This window comes from Balaenoptera musculus, chromosome 1, assembly GCF_009873245.2.
Source record: "Balaenoptera musculus isolate JJ_BM4_2016_0621 chromosome 1, mBalMus1.pri.v3, whole genome shotgun sequence".
Lineage (NCBI taxonomy): Eukaryota > Metazoa > Chordata > Mammalia > Artiodactyla > Balaenopteridae > Balaenoptera > Balaenoptera musculus.
The window spans coordinates 90,612,588-90,634,858 of NC_045785.1; the positions used below are offsets into that span (position 1 = coordinate 90,612,588).

General features: G+C 32.0%; 1 protein-coding gene across 1 annotated transcript in view; it reads right to left on the bottom strand.

Annotated features, from left to right (window-relative positions):
* Positions 1-670: 670 nt before the first annotated feature.
* The window catches only part of COL11A1 (collagen type XI alpha 1 chain), a 208,150-nt gene continuing 186,549 nt past the window's right edge, over positions 671-22,271 (bottom strand). Inside the window, exons 55-67 of the mRNA XM_036823722.1 lie at positions 20,629-20,682; positions 20,385-20,492; positions 19,857-19,910; positions 13,296-13,349; positions 12,293-12,400; positions 11,747-11,800; positions 11,607-11,642; positions 11,459-11,512; positions 9,686-9,935; positions 6,899-7,011; positions 5,045-5,113; positions 2,658-2,891; positions 671-1,400 (exon numbers count right to left, since the gene is read on the bottom strand). Coding sequence (XP_036679617.1) covers positions 1,254-1,400; positions 2,658-2,891; positions 5,045-5,113; positions 6,899-7,011; positions 9,686-9,935; positions 11,459-11,512; positions 11,607-11,642; positions 11,747-11,800; positions 12,293-12,400; positions 13,296-13,349; positions 19,857-19,910; positions 20,385-20,492; positions 20,629-20,682 — 1,335 coding nt within the window. The 3' untranslated portion in view covers positions 671-1,253. The remainder of the gene's footprint in view (positions 1,401-2,657; positions 2,892-5,044; positions 5,114-6,898; positions 7,012-9,685; positions 9,936-11,458; positions 11,513-11,606; positions 11,643-11,746; positions 11,801-12,292; positions 12,401-13,295; positions 13,350-19,856; positions 19,911-20,384; positions 20,493-20,628; positions 20,683-22,271) is intronic.

Here is a 22,271-nt window from a genome sequence, read left to right on the forward strand (position 1 = left end):
AAGCTACCTGAAAGAAAATGCCTTAGTGGAAAAAAATGTTTTGATTGTTTTTACTAAGCATGACTTTTAAAACAAACACTGTTAGTCCACCCATATGTTATTTAGCGATTAGGTAGGTCAAATAATGTATGATATTATCCTGAAAGAAAAGAAATAATAGTTGTTGGGCAGGTGCAGGTAAAATAATATTTGGAGACTATTATAATATGCAACTTAGAATCAAATTCAAGAAATTGATTAAAAATATAACATTGAACAAGTTCATAAATAATTGTTTAGTTTCCATCTTTTAATATTAACCTCAGTGGTTGAAGCACACTGAAAACAATAAGATAAGGTAGTAAAAAAAACTGTACATCTGATTGACTGCTTGATGGAGGCATCAGTTTGTTAAAACAGCTTCTCATACATATTTTCCTGTCCAAAAATATAAACTTGCTTATTTTCCTCGTATACAAGTATCCTGTGAAATCCTGGACTCTGAAAAGAAAAAGATTGAGGTATAGCGTTGAATAAAGCATTAAAATGCGTGATGTTTTTGGCTGAAATTCAGCAAAATTACGATCAGTAGAGAAGCGTTGATTGGAGTGTGCTTCCAAAAGTCTTCCAGGTTTTGCCCTCTGAGAAATTTGTTGGCGACATCAAATAATTGAACTCTTCAACATCAATATATACAAAGGCATTTTATTATTCATCAAAGGAAGGGAATTAGAGTCATCAGAAATTGCAACTTTATTTTTTCTTGATACATGTATTTATTGCCATCATAGTTCTGCAGTTGTCATAAAATTAGAGTCAGATGGAATTCAGAGACACATGCAAGTTTTGGAAATGGACACATAGATAACAGTATAGAACTGTACATAAAATAATTACAATTTATTAAACACACTGTTTTAGCACATCCTTGATGGATGGGAATGAGCACCATGTCTTTTATGAATATATATTTTTCTCTTTTTTTTTTCTACAGCACCAAAGAAATCCAAATAGGAAAAGAAGAGATGAAAATTGGGAATCAAGAATAAGGCCTGTTTCCATCTTAGCCACACTATCTTATATTTTTATGATTTTCAAAGCTTTTGTCATGTGATTCTGCTCCCACAAGAGCATCGATATTTCCTAATTGGTACATATATATGTAGCAAGTTATTTTCTACACCATTCTTATTCAAAACTTGCATGTGGCATAAAATGGGTTGGTGGCACCAAGGTATATTTTCTGTTGATTTCATATGTTCTTTGTCCTAATCTTAGCCAAGAAAACAAACAGGACCAACTTCAAATCCAAACTTCTGATTCTGATCACCAAAGTCATTGATCATTACATCAACGATAGGTACTTGGTCAATTTTCGGTGTATTGATTTCAATCACAGTCTTTTCATAGCCTTTTCTGGACTGTAAAGTTAAGCAGAAATAAAAAGTTATACAATCATTTTATATTTTTAAGATATGTTATTTTTTCTTAAGCTTCTGAGTGGACGTAAGAAGGTAAGAAAGAAGAGAGTGGAAAACAAATTTGCCATTATCTTTGTAGTAATTAACTCTTCTTGTTATCACTGATGTCATACGTAGTTTTAAATTTTGAAAGTTGACCATATTTAATACTTAGCCATAATTACTCAAGATAATGCTCTAATATACTGCACAGTTGGAGAGAATCTTACTGAACTGAAAAATACATTTTAACATGAAAACTGATATTGGTACCGGGTCATACCCTTACATAAATAATATATCCTTACCATTATTATAATAATTCTTATATGTATATATACACACACATAAATATATATGTATATACACACACACATAGACAAATTTGCTAAGAAAAAGTTGAACGCAGTATAGGAATTATAATGCAAGAAGTCTAAAGTTGAAGCATTTCTATTGCTATGTATTAATTTTATGAATAATTATCAATACATTATATTGGGAAATCCTAAACCCTTTCTCCTTTTACATGCATTATGGTCTCTTCTTTGATTTATGTGTAACCTACTCACTTTGTTTATTTGTAATTGTGACTTCTCTTCACTCATCAGCTAAGACAACAAGCTCTCTAGGATGCTCTATTGGTCATTTGCTCTTACGAAATTACCATATGTGTGAGAAAGACAGTTCCAGAGGATAAAAATAACAAAATGATAATAACTGTCTAAATTGTTGTAACATAGTACCAATAAGCATGCCCCTATAAGCAAAATACAGGGGTAAGAATTATCCATGGTATAAACAGTATAATGATGATTCCTTTATCTGTCATTTTAGAGTGCTGAATTAAGGAGGCAAATGAAATAAGGCTCTTGAATTTTTCTTTTTTTTTTTTTTCATTTCAGGAGTATCTAGCTGCAATAGTATTCAAATAGCAGGAATAATTCCATAAAAATAACATATGATCCAAGACTACCTTCTGTTATGACTTTAAAAATGTGTCTATACGTATGTTTCAGAGTTTCTGTGTCTCTGTGTGTGTTTGTGTGTGAATATTGGTGGTCTCTAATACACTGTACTTTAATATGTCAGTGTTAAGCATCAAACCTTAATAACAATTGACATCCACTTCATGAGAGAAATCTGACTTAGGGCCAAAGTGGAATGGTTACACACTGCTTCTCACCTCTGTGAAAGAAGGCAAGCAGAGATTATACTCACCGCACAGCCATCATATAAGGCTTTGATGTAAGGGTTGTTGTCGTAGGACATCTCCTCATCATTCGATCCCAGGAACCGAAGTGCTTTGTCATAGCTTCCTGATGACACATCGTACCAGGCTGCTGACTGATGACAGCTGTAGGTGAAATTTTGCCGAGCAGAAGCAGTCAGCAGTTTCAGGAATGTCATTTGCACCATATTAATGGAATTGCCTTCCACATCTAAATATGAAAGCTGGGAATAAGAGAATAAAGAGACACATAAAGACTCTTTTCCTCTTTTCTGTTATAAAAGAATAAAATCTCTGTCAACAGTGAACTGTGATCCCAGAAGCATGTGGATGCATCAACAGACCCATTTTCACTTAATGAAAGAAAGTATGCATTGAGAGTCAGAAGACCCAGATAGAGGACTTTATGAAATCAGGATGTATTCCCACCTTAGGTACTGTCAGCAATACTTATTTTGGAAAAAAAATCACTTTACTTCTATATATACTTCATTTTCCTAATCAGTCAGTAAGTATTACAAAAAATGCCTTTGTTTCCAAGAAATCTTTCATTATATTTGTGTATCTTTTTAAATAATAGAGTGGTAATATAGTAAAAATGAAAACTGAGGAATCTCAGTGCAATGCAAAGGTTAAACTATTTTTATGTTGTTTGATTTCACCTATTTTCCTAATGTATCTACTTGACAAATTTTTCAACATGTTCCTGCATTTTTCATTTTGGCCGCACAGTCTTCAAAGAGGTTTTTGGTCTTCTAATTTTCAGCACAGACCTGCTTGTTTGTTTGTTCTTAGATGATGTACTTATATTCATCATTGTGTCACCAGGACCAAGCATATTGCCCAAGACACGCAAGTGAATATTTGTTGTCAGGAAATACTTATTTTGTATTTAGAGCAGGAAAACAGTCTTAATTGCAAATTATTAAGAACTCATTTGTCAAGCTCATAATTTGTTTTATTGGATATAAATAAAGTATCTGGGATCAGCTGAAACATAAACCTATATTTAAAAAAAAATTAAGAAATTCACCCAGATTATAGATTCACTCAATATAAAGGCAGTTATCTGTGACTTTCCTCCTTTTTGTTGATTTTACTTAATTCTTACTGATAAACAGTTCAGATGATGAGGATCCTTGAGAGGTTGGAGAAAAAAAAAACAAAACTGGGAAATCCACTCTAAGGAAAACAAAACAAAACAGCAAAAAATAAAACCACACACAGAGTTCTATCTGTGCATGTATCTTCATTTCATACAAAGATACAAATGTAACATGGATATTTAATATGTGACTGGAAGACTGAACTAGACAGTTATGTCAAGTGGAGAACTTCACTAATATGTGTAGGTTCTTATAGGATAATAACTGTGTAAATAGTCATCAGTGGAAAATAATACCTTTTTTAAAGAACGTTAAACTATTGAATAATTATCTGAATAACTGAAAAACGTTCATTTAAATACATTATAATTAACATTTTAAACACAAATATATTTTTAAACAGCTTTTAAATGCAAATTTAGTTTTGGCATTCAATCTTAAAATCTCTGTAAAATGATTGATCACGAACTGGTAATTGTATGGAAATCTTTAAGTAAACTTGTGCTACAATACATAAAAGGTCAGGTCAGTCAGTTAACTTTATTTCCAGATGTAACTATCGGAAAAAACATTTCACATTCCAAAAGTTCTTACTGAAATTGCAAACAAAGAATAAATTAGTTTTCAAGTATAACGAAAATGAAATAGGGTCAGAGATACTAAATAGACGTTATATTTTCTATATCTGATATTTCTAACATAATCCATTTTTATGGTCTCTATCTCAGGTACTTAGGGAAATGCATACTTTATTTGATCTTAATATTTTAGTAAATTTAATATATTTCCATTTATTTTGATACAGAAATTTTAGACTTCTCTCTAAAATACCAAAGTGGTCTAAGAGGGAGGTGGGAGGAATTGGGAGATTGGGATTGACATATATACACTACTGATACTACGTATACAATAGATAACTATGAGAACCTACTGTATAGCACAGGGAACTCTATTCAATGCTCTGTGGTGACCTAAATGGGAAGGAAATCCAAAAAAGAGGGGATATATGTATACGTATAGCTGATTCACTTTGCTGTGCAGTAGAAACTGACACAACATTGTAAAGCAGCTATACTCCAATAAAAGTTAAAAAAAACCAAAAAAAAAACACAAAGTGGTCTAAGATTTAGATAGAGCAAACTAGGGAATACATGGAATCCTGCTTTTTATAACTTAGACTTTCACAGTAAGGGTCTAGAGATTATATAATTTGAACTTGTATTATGTACGAGGTTCAAAATAAACCACTTCATGCTGAGGTAATAACATACCAGTTTTCCTCTCTTAAATTCACTAAACCAGCTTCTTGGTTTCTCCTTTGGCCATGATGAAATTCTTACCTGTTGCAAAGGAACAGGAGAATTAGAAAGTAGGTTAAAATTATGAACAGTATTGTTTATGTATATATCAGTAATTTTCAGTAAGACTAGGATGCTAAAGAGTTTTTAAAATGGTCTACCTTGGATTATACAAAATGAGATAAAGAGCAAAATTTGAGATAGAGCTTGCGAATTCCAATTTAGTGAAGACTGAGTCATTTTTTTTTTCCTGTTTTCTTTAATTGCTCAAAAAGAAGGGGGTGGGAAATAACTTGGTAAAGGCATACTAAGGGTTGGCTGTAGGGGACATGGGTGGAACTCTTAGGTAACCCCTTGCAAAGGAAACCCTCACAATGCCAGCTGGCATCTTCCATCAAGGCAGATACCGTGAGTATTTCACAGCCAATGGAGGCATCCTGAAGCATCCAGCTAGTAACTCAGGGCGGGATGTTATGGAAAAGTCATTAGCAGGAAGCAAGCCCATTATTCCCTGCTGGGGAAAATGTTTAGAATCTTTTATAGATCTGAATTTATTGTTTTGCTTTACAAAGATCAGCAAAAATAAAGATATATAAGCTTCACTAGGTATATAGGCCTCACTATAGGGAATTTGAGTAATCCTGTAAGGGGAGGCATTTCCATTTTCCCACATTTCTTTGTGGGCTAGAGGAGCTTTATTCTACTTCCCCAAATGCAAAGTGTGGTTGGGAAACAGAAGTTGCTTTGTCTCCTGCCCCTACTACCCATCCTTCACTTACAAACTAAATGTCTCTCCTAAAGAGATCAGTCACACTAAAAGCTACTTGTTTCGTCTTAAGGAGTTTCCGTGCCTCTGCATGCCTACTCCACTTCCTAAGAAGAATGTGATTTACTAAAACAATACAAATAAAGTCAAAATTTCCCACCTATAAAATGTTTGGAGAATGTAATTATGCTAGTGAAAAATCTTTCCTTACATTAATAATTTGCCTGTAGCTTTAAAGATATAACTCACATGTATTAATACTGCTAGGTGAAAATCAAGGAACGTGTTTGAAGAGACTAAACATTTAAAACGTACAAAAGTGCAGAGAATACTCTTATTTTATGTGAAAGAATCATTCTTTATAAAATTGTGTATTTTGAGCATAATATACAGCTGTGAGTTCTACCACGTGGTAATTGGAAAGAATACTACACATGCACTAAAATCTGAGAATCAGCTGTGCTGTGCCATGGAAAGCCATAGAATTTTAGAGAGCAAACAGGTGCATAAAGAATACATCTGGGTGGGCTTCCCTGGTGGCGCAGTGGTTGAGTGTCTGCCTGCTAATGCAGGGGACACGGGTTCGAGCCCTGGTCTGGGAAGATCCCACATGCCGCGGAGCAGCTGGGCCCGTGAGCCACAATTGCTGAGCCTGCGTGTCTGGAGCCTGTGCTCCGCAGCGGGGGAGGCCGCGATAGTGAGAGGCCCGCGCACAGCGATGAAGAGTGGCCCCCACTTGCCGCAACTAGAGAAAGCCCTCGCACAGAAACGAGGACCCAACACAGCCATAAATTAAAAATAAATAAATAAATAAATAAATAAAAATTTAAAAAAAAAAAAAAAAGAATACATCTGGGTAAAAAATAAGAAAAGAAGTATTTGTCAACTCTGTGTGTCACTTTGGTGTCTTATTCATATTTATGCAAATGAAATGCTCTAATTACCCTGTAAGAAAAGCAGATAAATGAAAATATGACAGTATAATTTTCCTGTTTAGTTCAATATTGCAAAAACATGGCAGGAACGGTCAACAGTCACCACCAAAACAGATTGGTACTTACGCCCTCTGACTTTCTGTCTGGATAAATGCAAGTCTCACCACCAGACGTGAAATTACAGTAAACTTTGAAGGAATCTCCTGAGCAACCTTGGTTAGGATCAATCCAATATTCACCTGGAAGTAGGAAAAAATACGTCATATACAAATACATTTATACCAAAAACTGAATATATTATATACCAAATTTTATTAGAGAAATAAAGAAAAATGAATATTTATTCATCTTTTTCCACATGAATCACTTTTATGTTTTTGGTCATATTGAGGTACATGTTTGAATACTTAAAGAGCAACGCTTTGTCTTTGCCAAATGCTCCCATATGCTCTGCCTGGAACATCCTTTTTTTTAAATCTTAGCATGCCTATAACTTTTAGGTTTCGGCTTAAATGCCACCTCCTCAAATATTAACATTCTCTTATCCATGTGTAATAAATTGCAAGTACATTGGGATGAGATATACCTGACTCTAAATACCATATGTATTATTTACTACTTAGGTAATCTGAGTATAATAATCAATATATTTTTCCTTGATTTATTTATCTGTAATGATGGAGGTGAGAGTATCCACTTAGCCTCAAGTATCATACTTTTGCATTACTTTACAGGAAAAACTTCATGCAGTAAGTGTACTCCCCCTTTGAATGGGCTCCTAAGAAGAAAGTCTATTTTATATATTTAAATGCAGTTTGCTATTAATTTTATCATCTAAATGGTACAGAACAAATTTTATCATGACGATTAATTTGGTGTTAGGTGAGTAAAGATGGTAAGTAGTGGGGTTGACAAAAAGTTATCCCTTAAGTAATAGACAATGGGGCTTTTATTAAGCAAGAATTATTGGGAGACAGACTTGACATACATGTGATGATTACTTTGCTTTCTTCCTACCATTTTTCATGCTGCTACTTCATTTCAAATATTAATTTGAATTATGTCAATCCACTGATTGTGAACTATGAACAACTTAAAAGCTCCAACTGCTTAGCTTAGTACTGGAACTCCTGAAAATCCAATGCCAGTTTGCTTTTTGAAATAAATTCTTTAACAAAAAAATTTACACTTTTTCTGATCACGTCACTAATAAATTCACATCTGGAACAAATTGAAATTCACAGGAAAAATTTATAAAAGAAAATAAAAATCATCAAAGATTTTACCAACTGGAATAGACACTCTTAATCTTTGATATTTCTTAGGGTTTTAAAGAATATATAATTTTGAATTATATGGTAAGCATTATTTTTATCTTGTCTTATTCAGTCAACATTGTTACTAAATATTCTTACAAATAACATATACTTAATTACTAATATACCTTTATGGCTTCATGCCATTTCAGCTTGCAAAAGATTTCATAGGAACCCTCTAATTTTGGATAGCAGAGGAAATCTGTATCTGTCATAATTTGCTATTATAAATACTTATGGTTTACCTATCTCCATCATTACACAATAGTAGCCCGAGGGCATTATTCTTTCTATTTATCTGTGAATCTCTGCATGAATAACAGTGCCTGGCACCAATAAGTTAATAAATAAATATTTAATTGTAATTAATTAAAATTTAAGTAATTAAAGAATTAATAAAGCTAGTTAATGTATGGAAATCATAGGGAACTATAGTCCATAGTGAGCTTTCCATACCCAAAATTTACAAAATTTTTTTCTTGACTGCTCAGGTTCTAATTAATCACACGTTGTTTTATGTTGTCAGTACACGCTGTCATCTTTTACATTTGATTTTCAGTCGCATATATATGATTATATTAGCTAGATGAGAAGTTTGGGTCATTCTCCTTATAAATCACTGAATTAACATGAAACTAAATGTATCTTTTTCAAATAAATATATTATAAATTTGAATACATTTGATAGCAGTTTGTAAAGCACCCTTAATAATTACCTGTGTTTTCCTTTTAACAGGCTGTGCTTGATTAAGATAGGAGATTTTAAGACATTCTTTGTCATAAAAAATGTCTCTTCCTGAATTGCGTGAAACTTTTCTATCTATACTGAGTTATTTAGATCTCAGTTACAACATTCATTATATGATCGATAGTGGGAAATAATGTAGTCCCACAAGTAAACAGAGTGGTAAAGTATTTCCACATAAAGTGGGAGACTTAAAATCAGATATAGATCTGCTCCTTGTTAGTTTAGTATTGTGTGAGTTAGTCACTTAACTTAGGATACTTGGAACTGTTTCCTTCTCAGAATGGTATGTAAAAGTTTTGTCAAATAATAGGTATAAAAAATTATCCTGATTATTATTACAAATAAATTGTTCACAGTTGTTCTGGTTATTCATGGATCAGTGAAATAAATTTTTGCCTCAAACTATCCTCATTTGTAAATATTCTGTTCATCAAATCATTGCTAAACTGATAGGTCACATATGATTCAGTTATGCTATTTAATCAGTAATGAAAAGTAAGTTAGGATATAGGATATAAATATAGTAACATGCACATATGTGTACACACATCAAACCCATTCTGTGATGGTTATTACAAGGCAAATTACATTTGTGTTATCTATAATCATCCAAAATGAACTTGTCATAATTTAATGAAACCTTGCTTAACAAGACAAAGATTTTCCAGAGCAGACCTTGTTTTACAGTGTAAATGACTTTTTCTGTCTACAAGATTGGAATTAATAATCGTTCACTCTCGTTTTATTTAGAGACTATATTAAACATTTAACTAGAATTAATGAGCTGACAATGCACCTTGGTAACTTAGAGGCTCAGTACATTTGCTTGGTCGTGTATTATTAACATACCATCTGGGAAGTCAGGATGGCTGAGTTGCAGATCTTTGCAAGTTCGGGCTGGGTTGGTCTGTGTACCCACTGGAAACTTCATATGCTCAATGTCTTGTTTCAAGGAATTGAGGGAACCAAATATTTCCTCCATTCCATCAGTGTAATCCAGAATATTATCACCTGCATCTGATTGCATGCTTTCTGTATGCCTTCTTGTTTTTTTGGGTGACAAGATTGGTAAAGGCTGTATGACTTCACCCGGTGGACCCTGTAAAAGAGATGGATGTGCATGTAACTGTTTCCTAAGGTAAAATATTCTGCAGATATTAGTTATTACTGTTTATGTTATTGTTATAAGAACTTATAGTTTGTTTAACTTTTCACTGTTTTCCCTATTTTCAATGTTTTCTCTAATTGCTAAAATACATGTATTATGTACATATATCTCTCTATATATAAACTTTGTGAATTCTTTTAAAAAGAATCTAGTGGAGATATTGAGGTAGGCACAAAATTCAGATGATTTCTGGACCTTTTTATATACATGTAACATAGCACAGATTTGTGTGTACATATGTTATATCCATTACTTTCTTATTTATTAATTAGTCCTCATTTACATGTCCTATCTCTGCAACTAGATTTTAATCTCTGAGGCTTAAAACAACAATTTAAAGTTCATGTGCTATATAATGAGTTGTCTATTGTGCTTGAAAATAATTCATATCAAGTTTAAAAATACACATTAGCTGGTTCCAAACATCTATAACTTTATAAATAAACAAAATTAAAAGAAGTGCAATCAGACTTGAATTTACATATGTGTAAGAGTATAACTACACCAAATAGTTAATCCGTATTGTTATGGATTGGACTGTGCCCCACAAAAATTCATACATGGAAGTCCTAAGCCGCAGTAACTCAGAGGAAGACCTTATTTAGAAATGAGGTGGCTGTAGATATAATTAATACAGTGAAATGAGGGCATAAGGGTGGGTCCTCCTCCAATACGACCGGTATCCTTCTAAAATAAAAAAATCTGGGCACAGAGATACACATAGACAGAAGACCATGTGAGGAGACACAAGGAGAAGAGAGCCATCTACAAGCCAAGGAGAGAGGTCTAAAACAGATGTTTACCCCACATCCCTCAGAAGAGACCAATGCAGCTGACACTTTGATCTAAGACTTCTGGCTTCTAGAACTATTAGATAATACATTTCTATTATTTGAGCCATGTAGTTTGTGGTACTTTGTTATTGCCATCCTAGCAAACTAATACACATATAACTTGGAAACAAGTTCAAGAAGGAAGCCTCAAGTTTTTTCACATGGATCTAACAGGCTTGTGTGAAGCCTGGAAAATGTCAGTGCTAAAAAGTGGTAGCTATTATCATTGCTTTTATTATTATCATTATATGCAGTAGGAAAAAAATGTCAAGCATCTGAACTTTTGTTTTTATTCCTAGTCAGGTATTAATGTATCTTTGTGGCATACAACCAGTTGCTTTCATGAAAATGTGACATGAAAAACACATGATTTTCTTGAAAAACTAATAAAAGCAAGATTATTATAATAGTTAAGGTATCTTTACATTCAAAGAGCAAAGCCAATTAAAAGACAAGTGTTGGCATGTAGACCTGAGTACTTAATTAAAGTAGTTGCTATTTCCTAGAAAATCAGCACTTTGACAGAATATGCTTTTTCATCCTTCTTATAAATTCAGAGAAATCACTGGCAGTCTCAGGGTGCTTACTGTCAGAATATCACGCTTTTTACCATGCACTTACCGGAGGCCCAGGAGGCCCTGGAAGACCACTGTCACCCTTCTGGCCAGCAGGTCCCTGTTAGAAAGAATAAGGAACAACATAAATAGAGAACAAGGCATTTGAGTAGGTGTCACTGAAAAATTTAGATGCCAAAGAGAAAGGTACTTACAGTAGAGCCTTTGGTACCCTTTGGACCTTGAGGACCCTGGAAAATGCAAAGGCAAAAGTACACATAAAAATCTGGAGCATGTGCATCTCTTCGGTATATTTATAAGTTTACTTTATAAAATTCTTTTGTTTTGTACTTACTGGTAAGCCTGGAGGACCAGGTGGACCTATGGGACCAGCAGGGCCTGGAATACCCTACAGAGAGAATCATCCAAATTAAAGAGTTTTTCTCAGCGATTCCATTTTCATATGTTGCATAACAACACACATTGCAAAATTTAGACAATGCAAAAGTACATAAGAATGGCCTAAAATTTTCCCTTGTGAACCTGAGAAATAACTTTTGCAAGATGAGCTGTATTTTTGTCCATTTTGCTGCAATGTCTCCCTCTCTACACATATGTCTTTACATTCCTGCAGCCTTCAGAATAATGATTTGTATGTGTTGGGGATTCAATAAATGTTTGTGTAATTAAATATTGAACTATAATTTTTATGGTTTCTAACTTAAGTCATATTTTTATTCATTTACTCTAAGGTTAAATAAATTTCTTTTTGAAAACACCATTGACTTAAGGAGATTAAGATGCTCTAAATCACTTCCTAGGTCATGTTTAAAGGAATGTCTGCAGGTGTGTGAGTGTATGATTGGAAAGGAGTAGGAAAATAATTTATATCTTTACTCACTCCATCCCCTTTTGCTCCTGTAGAGCCTTGAGTTCCAGGGAGTCCTCTGTCACCCTTTTCACCTTGTTCTCCTGGAGGACCAATCAGGCCAATTAAACCAGGATGTCCCTTTGAAAGGTAAAGAAATTTTAACAATATATAAATTACAAACATATATTAAATTATAGTCATAAAATAATTGCATATTAAATTTATGAAACATAAGAGTAAAAAATTAGATAAAAACTTTAACCCTTTCTGAATGAAATATAGGATTAAGAACCTCTTTCCCCTCACCTAACAGGATCATTTACTGATTACATTAAGTGAGACCTTTATTAAGAGTTGGGAATATTATTGAGAAAATTTTTTCTAAAAATATCCCCTTCAGTGTTACATTTACTTAAAGGGAATTCCTTCAACTAAAAGACTAATAATGACTACATCTAATATTGGTGAAACAAACAACTGAAAATTCATTATTTTAAAAAGCATCTTATTTTATATAAAATGATTTCTATCCTTCACAAATTTTGCAGCATCTAAGAAACATTTAAAGATTTAAAAGTAGTTTAAAAAATATTAATGCCATCCTAAAAATGTTTTATTTTCTTTAATTATTTGATGCAACAGAGCATACATATCTTTCAAATCACCATCTGAAAGATAGTCTAGTTTAAATTTTTTATTTTCATGTTTAAAAACATAAAAAATGACCATTTTGTTATTCTATCTATTTATTTTCTGAATAGTTATTTTAGTATAACCATATGCTTTCTCCATATGGTTCCTACAAAGGAACATTGAGAATTTTAACACTGAATTCTGGTACATTTTTCACTATTACTTTGTATATTTTCTCTTTTCTGAATTCATCTTGGAAGCTAAGGACTGATAACTTTTTCCTTGGTTAGGATGACAAAGGTATTCCTTGAAATTTCCTTTTGAGTGATATTAGTCTGCAACATTATTGTCTCTGCTATTAAGAAATCAACATTGTAATAACACATTCTTTTACTCTCACCTTCTCACCCTTGGAGCCAGGGTCACCTTTGAGACCAGGTAAGCCAGGAGGTCCCTAAATAATAAACATACATAGAGTAGTTACAAATTAGAGAATCATATTACTATCCACTGGGCAAGTTGGTTTTGATAATATGATAGGGTTCAAAATAACTAATAATGACCACTGTTTATTTTTCAGGATTCTAAATAATTTTATGTGTCTATAACTCCACAGTTTGACAGCTAACCATAATAATAGAACATAATATTGATAAGTTTGATTAAATAAATATGAAGTTAGAAATAGGGCATGATTTATATGGTTTTTCAGTTGAAAGAAAAGATGCATTTTTAATTACACTAATTTTAGAAGAAGAAGTTTCCAAGTTATACATTCATTTAATCGAATATTTCTCTGTTAAACTCACATTCAACGGTTACAATATTTCCAGTAAAATTTAAACAAAAAACCTCAATAAACTTTTGACAGTCAACTGACCATTGTTAATCATTTTTCCTAAATAAACTCCCAAGATACTATTTTTAGCTGTAATTTCTGAATTGAATCTCTTAACTAAATGATTTGTAAATGTAATGATAAGATAATTTACTTTTCTCATATTATCGGACCTGTATTTTAATTATTTAACCCTTTTTATAATCCAAGGATAAGGCCTTTATCCATTTAGGCTAAATTATATTTTAATGAAAATTATGGCATGATTTTAGCAACTAACTCCTAGTCTTGGTCCCTACTCATGAAAATATTCATAATGATGACTTTTAAACAGACTTTTAAATATAAAAACTAGTGTACTCCAAATTGAAGGCAACACAAAATAAGATCCTTATTCTGAAATTACAAAAAGTTGCTATGCAGGCAACAGATTCTGTCAGAAAAAATGTAACTGACAGTTGGTTTGTAAGTATGTGACTGATGAAACCAGGGCCCAGATAATACCACCACACAAGTCACTACTGCCTACAACAAGTACCGCATCAAGAAACAAAGACAAAATATGAATTTTCTCTATGAGTTTGAATTATATAGACTGAATTGAACTATTTGAATTATAATTTTAATAATGATTTTAACATGGCACTTAGTAACCAAATTGTTTTAATTTTTACCAAGCTATATGATTAGTCTTTACTATAGTATGTTCCGCAAGGCTACCACAAGTAATTTTTTCCCCTCTACCTAGACACTTTTGAGTCTTCAGTGTGAAAGAGCACATTGAGTCTCAGTCCATCATTTCTGTGAATTTAATATATTAAAAGCCATGGATCTAATCCAAGAAGCATGATGCAATTTAAAAAGTATGGGTTCAGAATACAATAGACTTGGGGTAGAAGCCAGCTTCTCTTATCAGCAATTTAAATTAACTAACCAAAGAGAACTTCAGTTCTCTCATCTGTAAACCAAGGATTATAATTCCTGTCTCAAGGGGCTACTGTGAGATTGTGTAGATGAGTGCTTTCCATTCCTTAGTTTCTCAAGTCTACTCCTCAAACTGAAGTCCTTAATTATCAGAGGAAGGTAAGAATAATGTTAGTATAAGTTAGTCCTGTGTATCAATAGTATTTTGGACTGTTATCAGAAATATTTATATTTGTTTTAATTCGTGAATGAATTTGAAATTCTATAAGTATTGATATAAAAGTGAACAATTTCCCTACATCATTCTACTGACAATAGATAAATTATTTTTGTAGAAATTACGTGCAATTTAAATGTAAATGTGCCTAATAATATTCTAGTAAGAAGAAAATGATTAATCCTCAGATGTAAGTTTATATCAATTCAGTTTAGATTCTCTTTTGTATAAATATAAACAATCATGTCACTTTGTTAAATTTCTTGTAGACAAAAAGGAGACTACAAAGAAATTACCAAATTTACTTTCAGGAATATTCTAAGGCTAGGTTTTAACACTGGACTTTCATCTCATTTGCTAACACTATCAGAGTGGATGATCTCAAAGTGTGATCCTCAGACCAGCAGACTTAGCGTCATTTGTGAACATATTAGCAAAGCAAATTCACAGGCATCATCCAGACTAACTGAATCTGAAATTCTAGAGTTAGAGACCAGAAATCTGTTTCACAGGTTTGTTACTCATTAAGGTCTGAGAAACATGACTCTGTGGCATTAAATCCCAAATCTGTTAAATCAATATGAAAATCAGAACAGCATAAAGGATGTCATTTATTTTAAAATAAAAACATTACCTATTTAGTATTACTAGTTTAATAATTTTAAAATTAAGTAAGTATATTTTGCATCTACTTTTTTCTCATCTCATCAGAAAGGTTTGGTGAATTATTGGTTAGGAAAATAATGTTGCCTGATAGCACAATTTTAAAGGAATAATATAAATGAGTAATAGAAATAATAAAATAATTCCTTGAGGTCATGTGACCATCAGGATAGATGCCAAACGTTCTATATGTTAGAACAAGGGGGCATAAAAAAGCATGAAAAAATTGTTCTAATAAATATGTAATTGCATGAAAGAACCATATACCTGTATCAGTAGCAGAAACCATTTAAAAATATTGGTTAAAATTGACATATGTCAGTTAAAAGTAAATACATTCTTTAGATTGAAAACACAAAACTATTAAAAAGGCCAGATTTTTTTTCTTTCTTTACTTCTTATTTTACATACAAACTCTTTCTGGTATGCGATACACTTTACAGAAATTTTGCTGTTAAGTGGGAGAACTAATAGGAATGTCGTTTGCTGGGCATCAATATTCCAAACACTGCTTCATTCAGCGTCTCAGGTCTACCACTCATTAGCTGGGTAATCTTAGGTCTGTTCCTTTTTATCTCAGAGCTTTATTTATAAAAGTGTTCTAATAATAACTGTGTCAGAGAATCGTGATAATGAAAGAAAAACCAGGCTTACAAAAGTACTGCATATAGTGAAGTGTAATGTAAATGATTGTTCTTTGTTTCTGATATGCCACAGATAGTTATCAATCAGCTTTCTCATCACATTCTAATAGTAAAAGCTAAAATGGCAAAAAGGAAGAAATACTGCAGATTGTAATTGCTCGGGGGTAATGGGAAACATACTAGACATTTTTTGTGTTTGTAATGCATTTAAAATCATTTCTATAAATATTATTCAGGAAGGAGTTAAAGGAAAATAGTGTTAATTCCTCTAAGCTAATAATCTCATGAAATTGTGAACTATATCTAAGGAGGCATTAGCCAAGCGAAATCAGTTTATTATCATTTTCATCAGTTAGAAATAGAAATTGGTAAAGCTATGATGTTGATAGCAGTTATAAATAACCCTCTGAACCTGGACCATATCAAAAATATCAACTCTGCATATAAAAATATTATTTCAGGTATACATATTTTCTATTTCCTCTTAGGATATTGTAAACTGAAAAACCCTAGGGAAATACATAATTCATAAGTAATAAAGTGAAAAGGAAAACAGGGATGATACATTCTTAAGTGTCTAGAATACACAATCAAATATGCTCCCCTGCTGTATTATGCTGTACAGAATATTTGCCTTGAAATGCATCTCAAAATTCTAATGTGTTGAAGTTTAAAGAAAATGCAGATCCTACTGTTTATTTAGAATGTAGTATTGTAAAATAACATTTAATTTGGTGAAAGACAAATGCTTTGTAGTTTAAACCTGCTTAATCATTATGGAATGCTACACATCTCAAACCTGTTTACAGATAAGTTAAATGTAGCATTTAAAAAATCAAAATATAATTCAGTAACCCATCCTACCATTTATTCACGCACTTATGGTTTAACAAATAATGTTATCAGATATTTTACTTATCAGTATGTGAAAAGAATTAATGTATGATAATAGTAAGGTAAACTTGTCTGAAGATAAATACTGAACAATTTTTCAGCTACATTGGAACAAATAGGTTCTTAAAATGAAAGATTATGAAACAAAACAAAATAAAAGCTTAAAACTAAAATAGATGCTAATTGTGCCTTCAAAAAATAAAATAAAAATTAATTTAAAATGATTAAATCATGCTTATTTTGACTATGCAGCAGAGGAGAGAATGTAGCAACCAATACTGTTCTCTTTAAAACACTCAATTTTATTCCCATCTGCTTTTTGCTATTTCCTAAAAAAAAAAATTCCCAGCAGTTCAACTTTAAAAATCCTCAGATAAAATTCTTTATACAATCTCATCATTGTCCTTAGCTTTCTTTTAGATTTCACACGTACAGTTTTATTCTCAGTTCCATATGATGATTCTGAATATTTATCTGTATATAAAATTCATGCATATGTAGAAGTTTAATTTTTGCCATGAGAAATATTGAAGTGAAAAGTAAATATTGTACCATATCTAAACTCTAGTAGAGCTGATCATATAGAGTGGTCAGACACCAAATATCATCTTAAGAGTTTTAACCGGTGTTTGTTTCACTCTAGTCCAAAGAATTTCTAATCCAAAGGTTAATATAAAGTTGTTAAACTGTTACTTATATAGAAAATGGTCTAAGTTGTTTTTTTGTTTGTTTGTTTTGTTTTTTAGAAATAGCTCATCTAATTAACGTAAGAACCCCGTGGGGTAAAAGATATTAATATCTCCATTTAATTCATTTTAACTTCATAATATCCCATAAGATCTATGCTATTCAAATTCTCATTTTACAGATGAGAAACCTAAGGCTTAAAAAAAATTGAATAACTTACTTATAACTTATTCAGCAAGCAGGTGGTAGTGCTCATTTTTGAAACCAGGGCTCTTGGGTTGAGAGGTGATGACCTTAACCAGTAATCATGATATGCTACTTCTCACCCTAATACAAAATTGCCTACTAAAATAAGTACCAGTATTTCTTAGCTGAGCTGAAAAGTTCATTAAATTGCCATAAAATGCATCCTGAAGATGATTTCTCCACCAATCCTCATCTCCTGTAGACCAAGTAGCATTTTCATTAAAATTAGACAGCACAATCAAACTATTTGATAGTATGAAAAAGCTACAATTGATTTGCATTCTAAGTACTCTCTGATAAAACAAGCAGCTAGAGAAAGAAATGGCACCCGCGTTGCTCAATTCTGATGCTTTTCATTTCACTGCGGAAAAGAATATGAGTTGTTTATTTAGCTCCTTGCTCTGTAAACCCACATTTACCTAAGATTCAGAAATATAGACTTTTGCAAGCCAGAATCAGGTGGTATGTCTGATGGTTTTATTTTTAATATTAGCTGAAGGAAGTCTCCAGCTTGATGCTTTTTATTTCATCTGGAGAAAGGTCAGAATACTTATTGGAAAAAATCTGAAATAACAAGAAAAAAAATCTTTGGCAAATTTTAGGGGATATTAAGGTGAAGTATTTTTTTTTTTCCTAGGCTATGACTTTGTGCAGTTAGGAATTTAACATATCTAAGAAGAATATTCCCTAAATAGTGATGCAGACATGGAACCGATGATCCTACTTTTGTCAGGTCCCTGTTCTAATGTCAATGGGGTAATGTGCAGATTTGATAATCTCCTCAAAATTTGATAAGTTTTAACCATTTATTAAACTAAGTGATATTTAACTTTTCAGTGCAAGTTAAAAAATTAATCTCTGTAACACTTATGAAATATCTGGAATGTTAGAGGAAATTTTTGTGACATTTTTCCTAGCAGAAATGGCCAAGTTCTCCTGAATGATTAAGATTGCAAATCCTAGTTTCGATGGCTTTCTGAGCACATACATACCTCTGAGGTAGTTGATATACTCATGAAAAGAGGCAGTTTTGTAAAATTTAAATTTCTGTATGGACAAATCTGACTATTTAAACCTATATATATTACACTTGAATAGTGCTATATTTAGCGCTTCCTGTTTTAATTAATCCCTTTACATATTACTATTTTGGAAAAAGAAGTTCAAATATATCCACCATGAAATAGAATCTGTTACCTAGTAAGCAATAATTTTAAAGGCAAGACTTGGATTCTCACTTTCTGCCCAAATTTTGTAGCAAGAATAGCCTTGGCTCCTATAATAAACTCTATCTATGAACCATATGCTGGTCAACTAAATGCTTTATTGCATTGCTCAAGTGTGTTGTTTGCATACACAGTTTATGAGAGTAACCAGGCTTTGGTGTTGTAACAATTATACCTCTCTTCACTCATGGGGGTAAATGCTTTATCTTTCAGCCCATATGACTCATGAAGAGAACAATTTATTTGGTGAAAGAATCACTGTATGCCTGTGCCAATGTTATTCTTTTAAATGAAGTGCCAGGAAACTAAGTGTAATTGCATGCATTTGGGGGAGCTGTCCACATTTGGAAAAGAACTGTCCGGGTCATTAGTGGCATTTTATTCAGAATGGAAATTTTTTTTCATCCATTGGACATAAGAAAGGAAAGATCTTCTGATCAAGGGCATATTTTCCAAATAACTTATCAGTTAGGATTACTTTTCTCTTTTTAGGTCTGAGTAATATGCTTCCTTGAATACTGTACAGAATATAAACCAATTTATAAGACAAAATTTCAGGAATTCTAGCTTATAAATAATTTCATTTCTGGAATTCTAAACAACAGAAAAAGGTGCTACTCACCATAGGACCAGGTGGCCCATCTTGGCCTGCAGCTCCAGGGAGACCTTGTTCTCCCTGCGGAAGAAGAAACATGATTGATTTTTTTAATTAACAAAAGCAAACATATTTTTTTCTCTATTTTAATTTTGGTAATACGAAAAAGAAAGAAAGCAAACATCACCTATGAATTCCATCACGTGGAGGACATCTACAAATATTGTAAGCAATTTTTGAGTCTTTTTACTTTCTGTGTATGTGTCTACATGCACATACATACACACACATGGATGGATGGATGTGTGTATAAAAATTATACATCTTTGAGATCTCAGGGTTTAGTTTTCTATTCTACCTTTAGAAGTTAGAATTTCACCATGAACTTATTAAATAAATGACATACTTAAATATTCTAAGGGTCTCTGACTTTATTACATAATATTTACTGCACACAATTTATAAAATAATGCTGACATAAATATTTTCATTCATAATTTTTCTTAGAAATAAGACATTATTTTCAAAATGACATCTTTCAGCACAGATGCTCACCACAGGGCCAGGGATGCCCCGAAGACCCTCTGGACCAGGCTTTCCGGCAGGTCCCTGAGGACCAACTGGGCCAGTTTTTCCTGGAGGACCTTCAGCTCCTGCTTCTCCCTGTTAGAAAATAAAATATGTGAATGCATTAATAATGAAAAAAGACATTGTATTATTTTATTAAAAGTACTGAAATAGATGTTGTCCAGCGTACACGTGAGTTTTTCAAACATAATACCTGTAATGTATATTTTACCTTAGCACCTTTTTCACCTTGTCTTCCCTCTGCACCTGCAGCTCCAGGAGGACCCTATAAACATAAAATTGCATTTAAAATATATATAACATATAAAAGTAATGCAACTGAAGACTTATTTACAAATACCCCAGTTTAATTTGTAACAGAGTCTAATAAATTGTGAATTTCTATATCAATTTAGTTTAAAACACTGAGAAAACTCAAAACCCTTTTTATGTACAAATTTTAGTTAGAATATTAAAAACAAATGAAGCACAGATTGAGTAGAATACAGATAATCACATCATATCAATGTAAGGAAACAGAGATAAAAATTTTAAAGAAATGCTGATGACTTAGTCACCCTTAGTGTGTTAAATACTCAGATATCATTTATTTTGTTGTATAATTAGGAAGTAATTGAAGGTTTCAGATTTCACTTCCATCATTATATGTGTTTTTAAGATTGGCTCCTTTCTTAACCTTAGAGGATCCATACATTATACATTTTCATAAGATCATGTTCAAACTGGAAAAGTACAAAATTTAAAATCTTGTTGGTCAACAGATATTATATTTTCATTCTCTGGAACTATGTAATTCACATAATTAAGTGGCATAAAAAATAGTGTGACTTTTTAAAACCTAGTATTAGAGAAAAAGCAGGAAAAAAATCTTCATACTCCATATGTCATTCAAAAACTTAAGAAGATATTCTGGTATTTGCATAACTTTTGTATATCTGCATGGATTGCTATGGAAAAATGCTAATTATTATATGTAAATTATATATAATTTATATATATTTAACACTTTTCATAATACTGCTCCTTGTATATATATATATATATTTTCCCCTATCTTTGTGAGGTATCTGTCTCCCTATTTCTCTTTAGTTTTAGCTAAATAAATAATGATTAATTTAGCTAAATAAATAATTTAGCTAAATAATTAATGATTAATTTAGCTAAATAATAATGATTAATTTAGCTAAATAAATAATTAATGATTAATAAATAATTAATCAATTATTAGTATTTTTGAACTTCAGTTCTTTCATCCATAAAATGTTATTAATACGAATTCTCTTGCTATAGAATTGTTGTTAAATTTAAATGATGTAACACATGAAAAATTATTTTGTGAACTTCCAGTAGAGCAGTATCAAATACAGGAATGGAATCTGAAGCTTAAGAACCTAAAGCCAGGATTCAGATGGCTCTGCCATCAACAAGCTTTGTGATCTTTGGCAAGTTACACACCCTGTGAGTGATTCAGTTTACTTCTCTGCAAAATGTGGATTATAACAGTAGCTATCTCCCAGCATCATCATGAGAATTCAATGAGTTGGTAAATGTAAATGGTGTATAAAAGTACCTGAGACATAAAGAACACTACAAATATTAGTTATTTTATTATTATTACTAAAATTATTAGATATTGTTATTCTATATAAATTCTATTATTTTACTAATACTTTTCACCATGTTGGCAACCTGAGTCAGGTCAAACAAAACTGACTTTCAAAATACATTTAGAGACACCATGTCAACAACTTACTTTTTTCCATACATCCTGTCTATAACACCTGAAAAATATGAACTCCATGTATGAAACTACTTGTTTTAACTAGAAAATTGAAAGTCAGCTAAACGATTCTG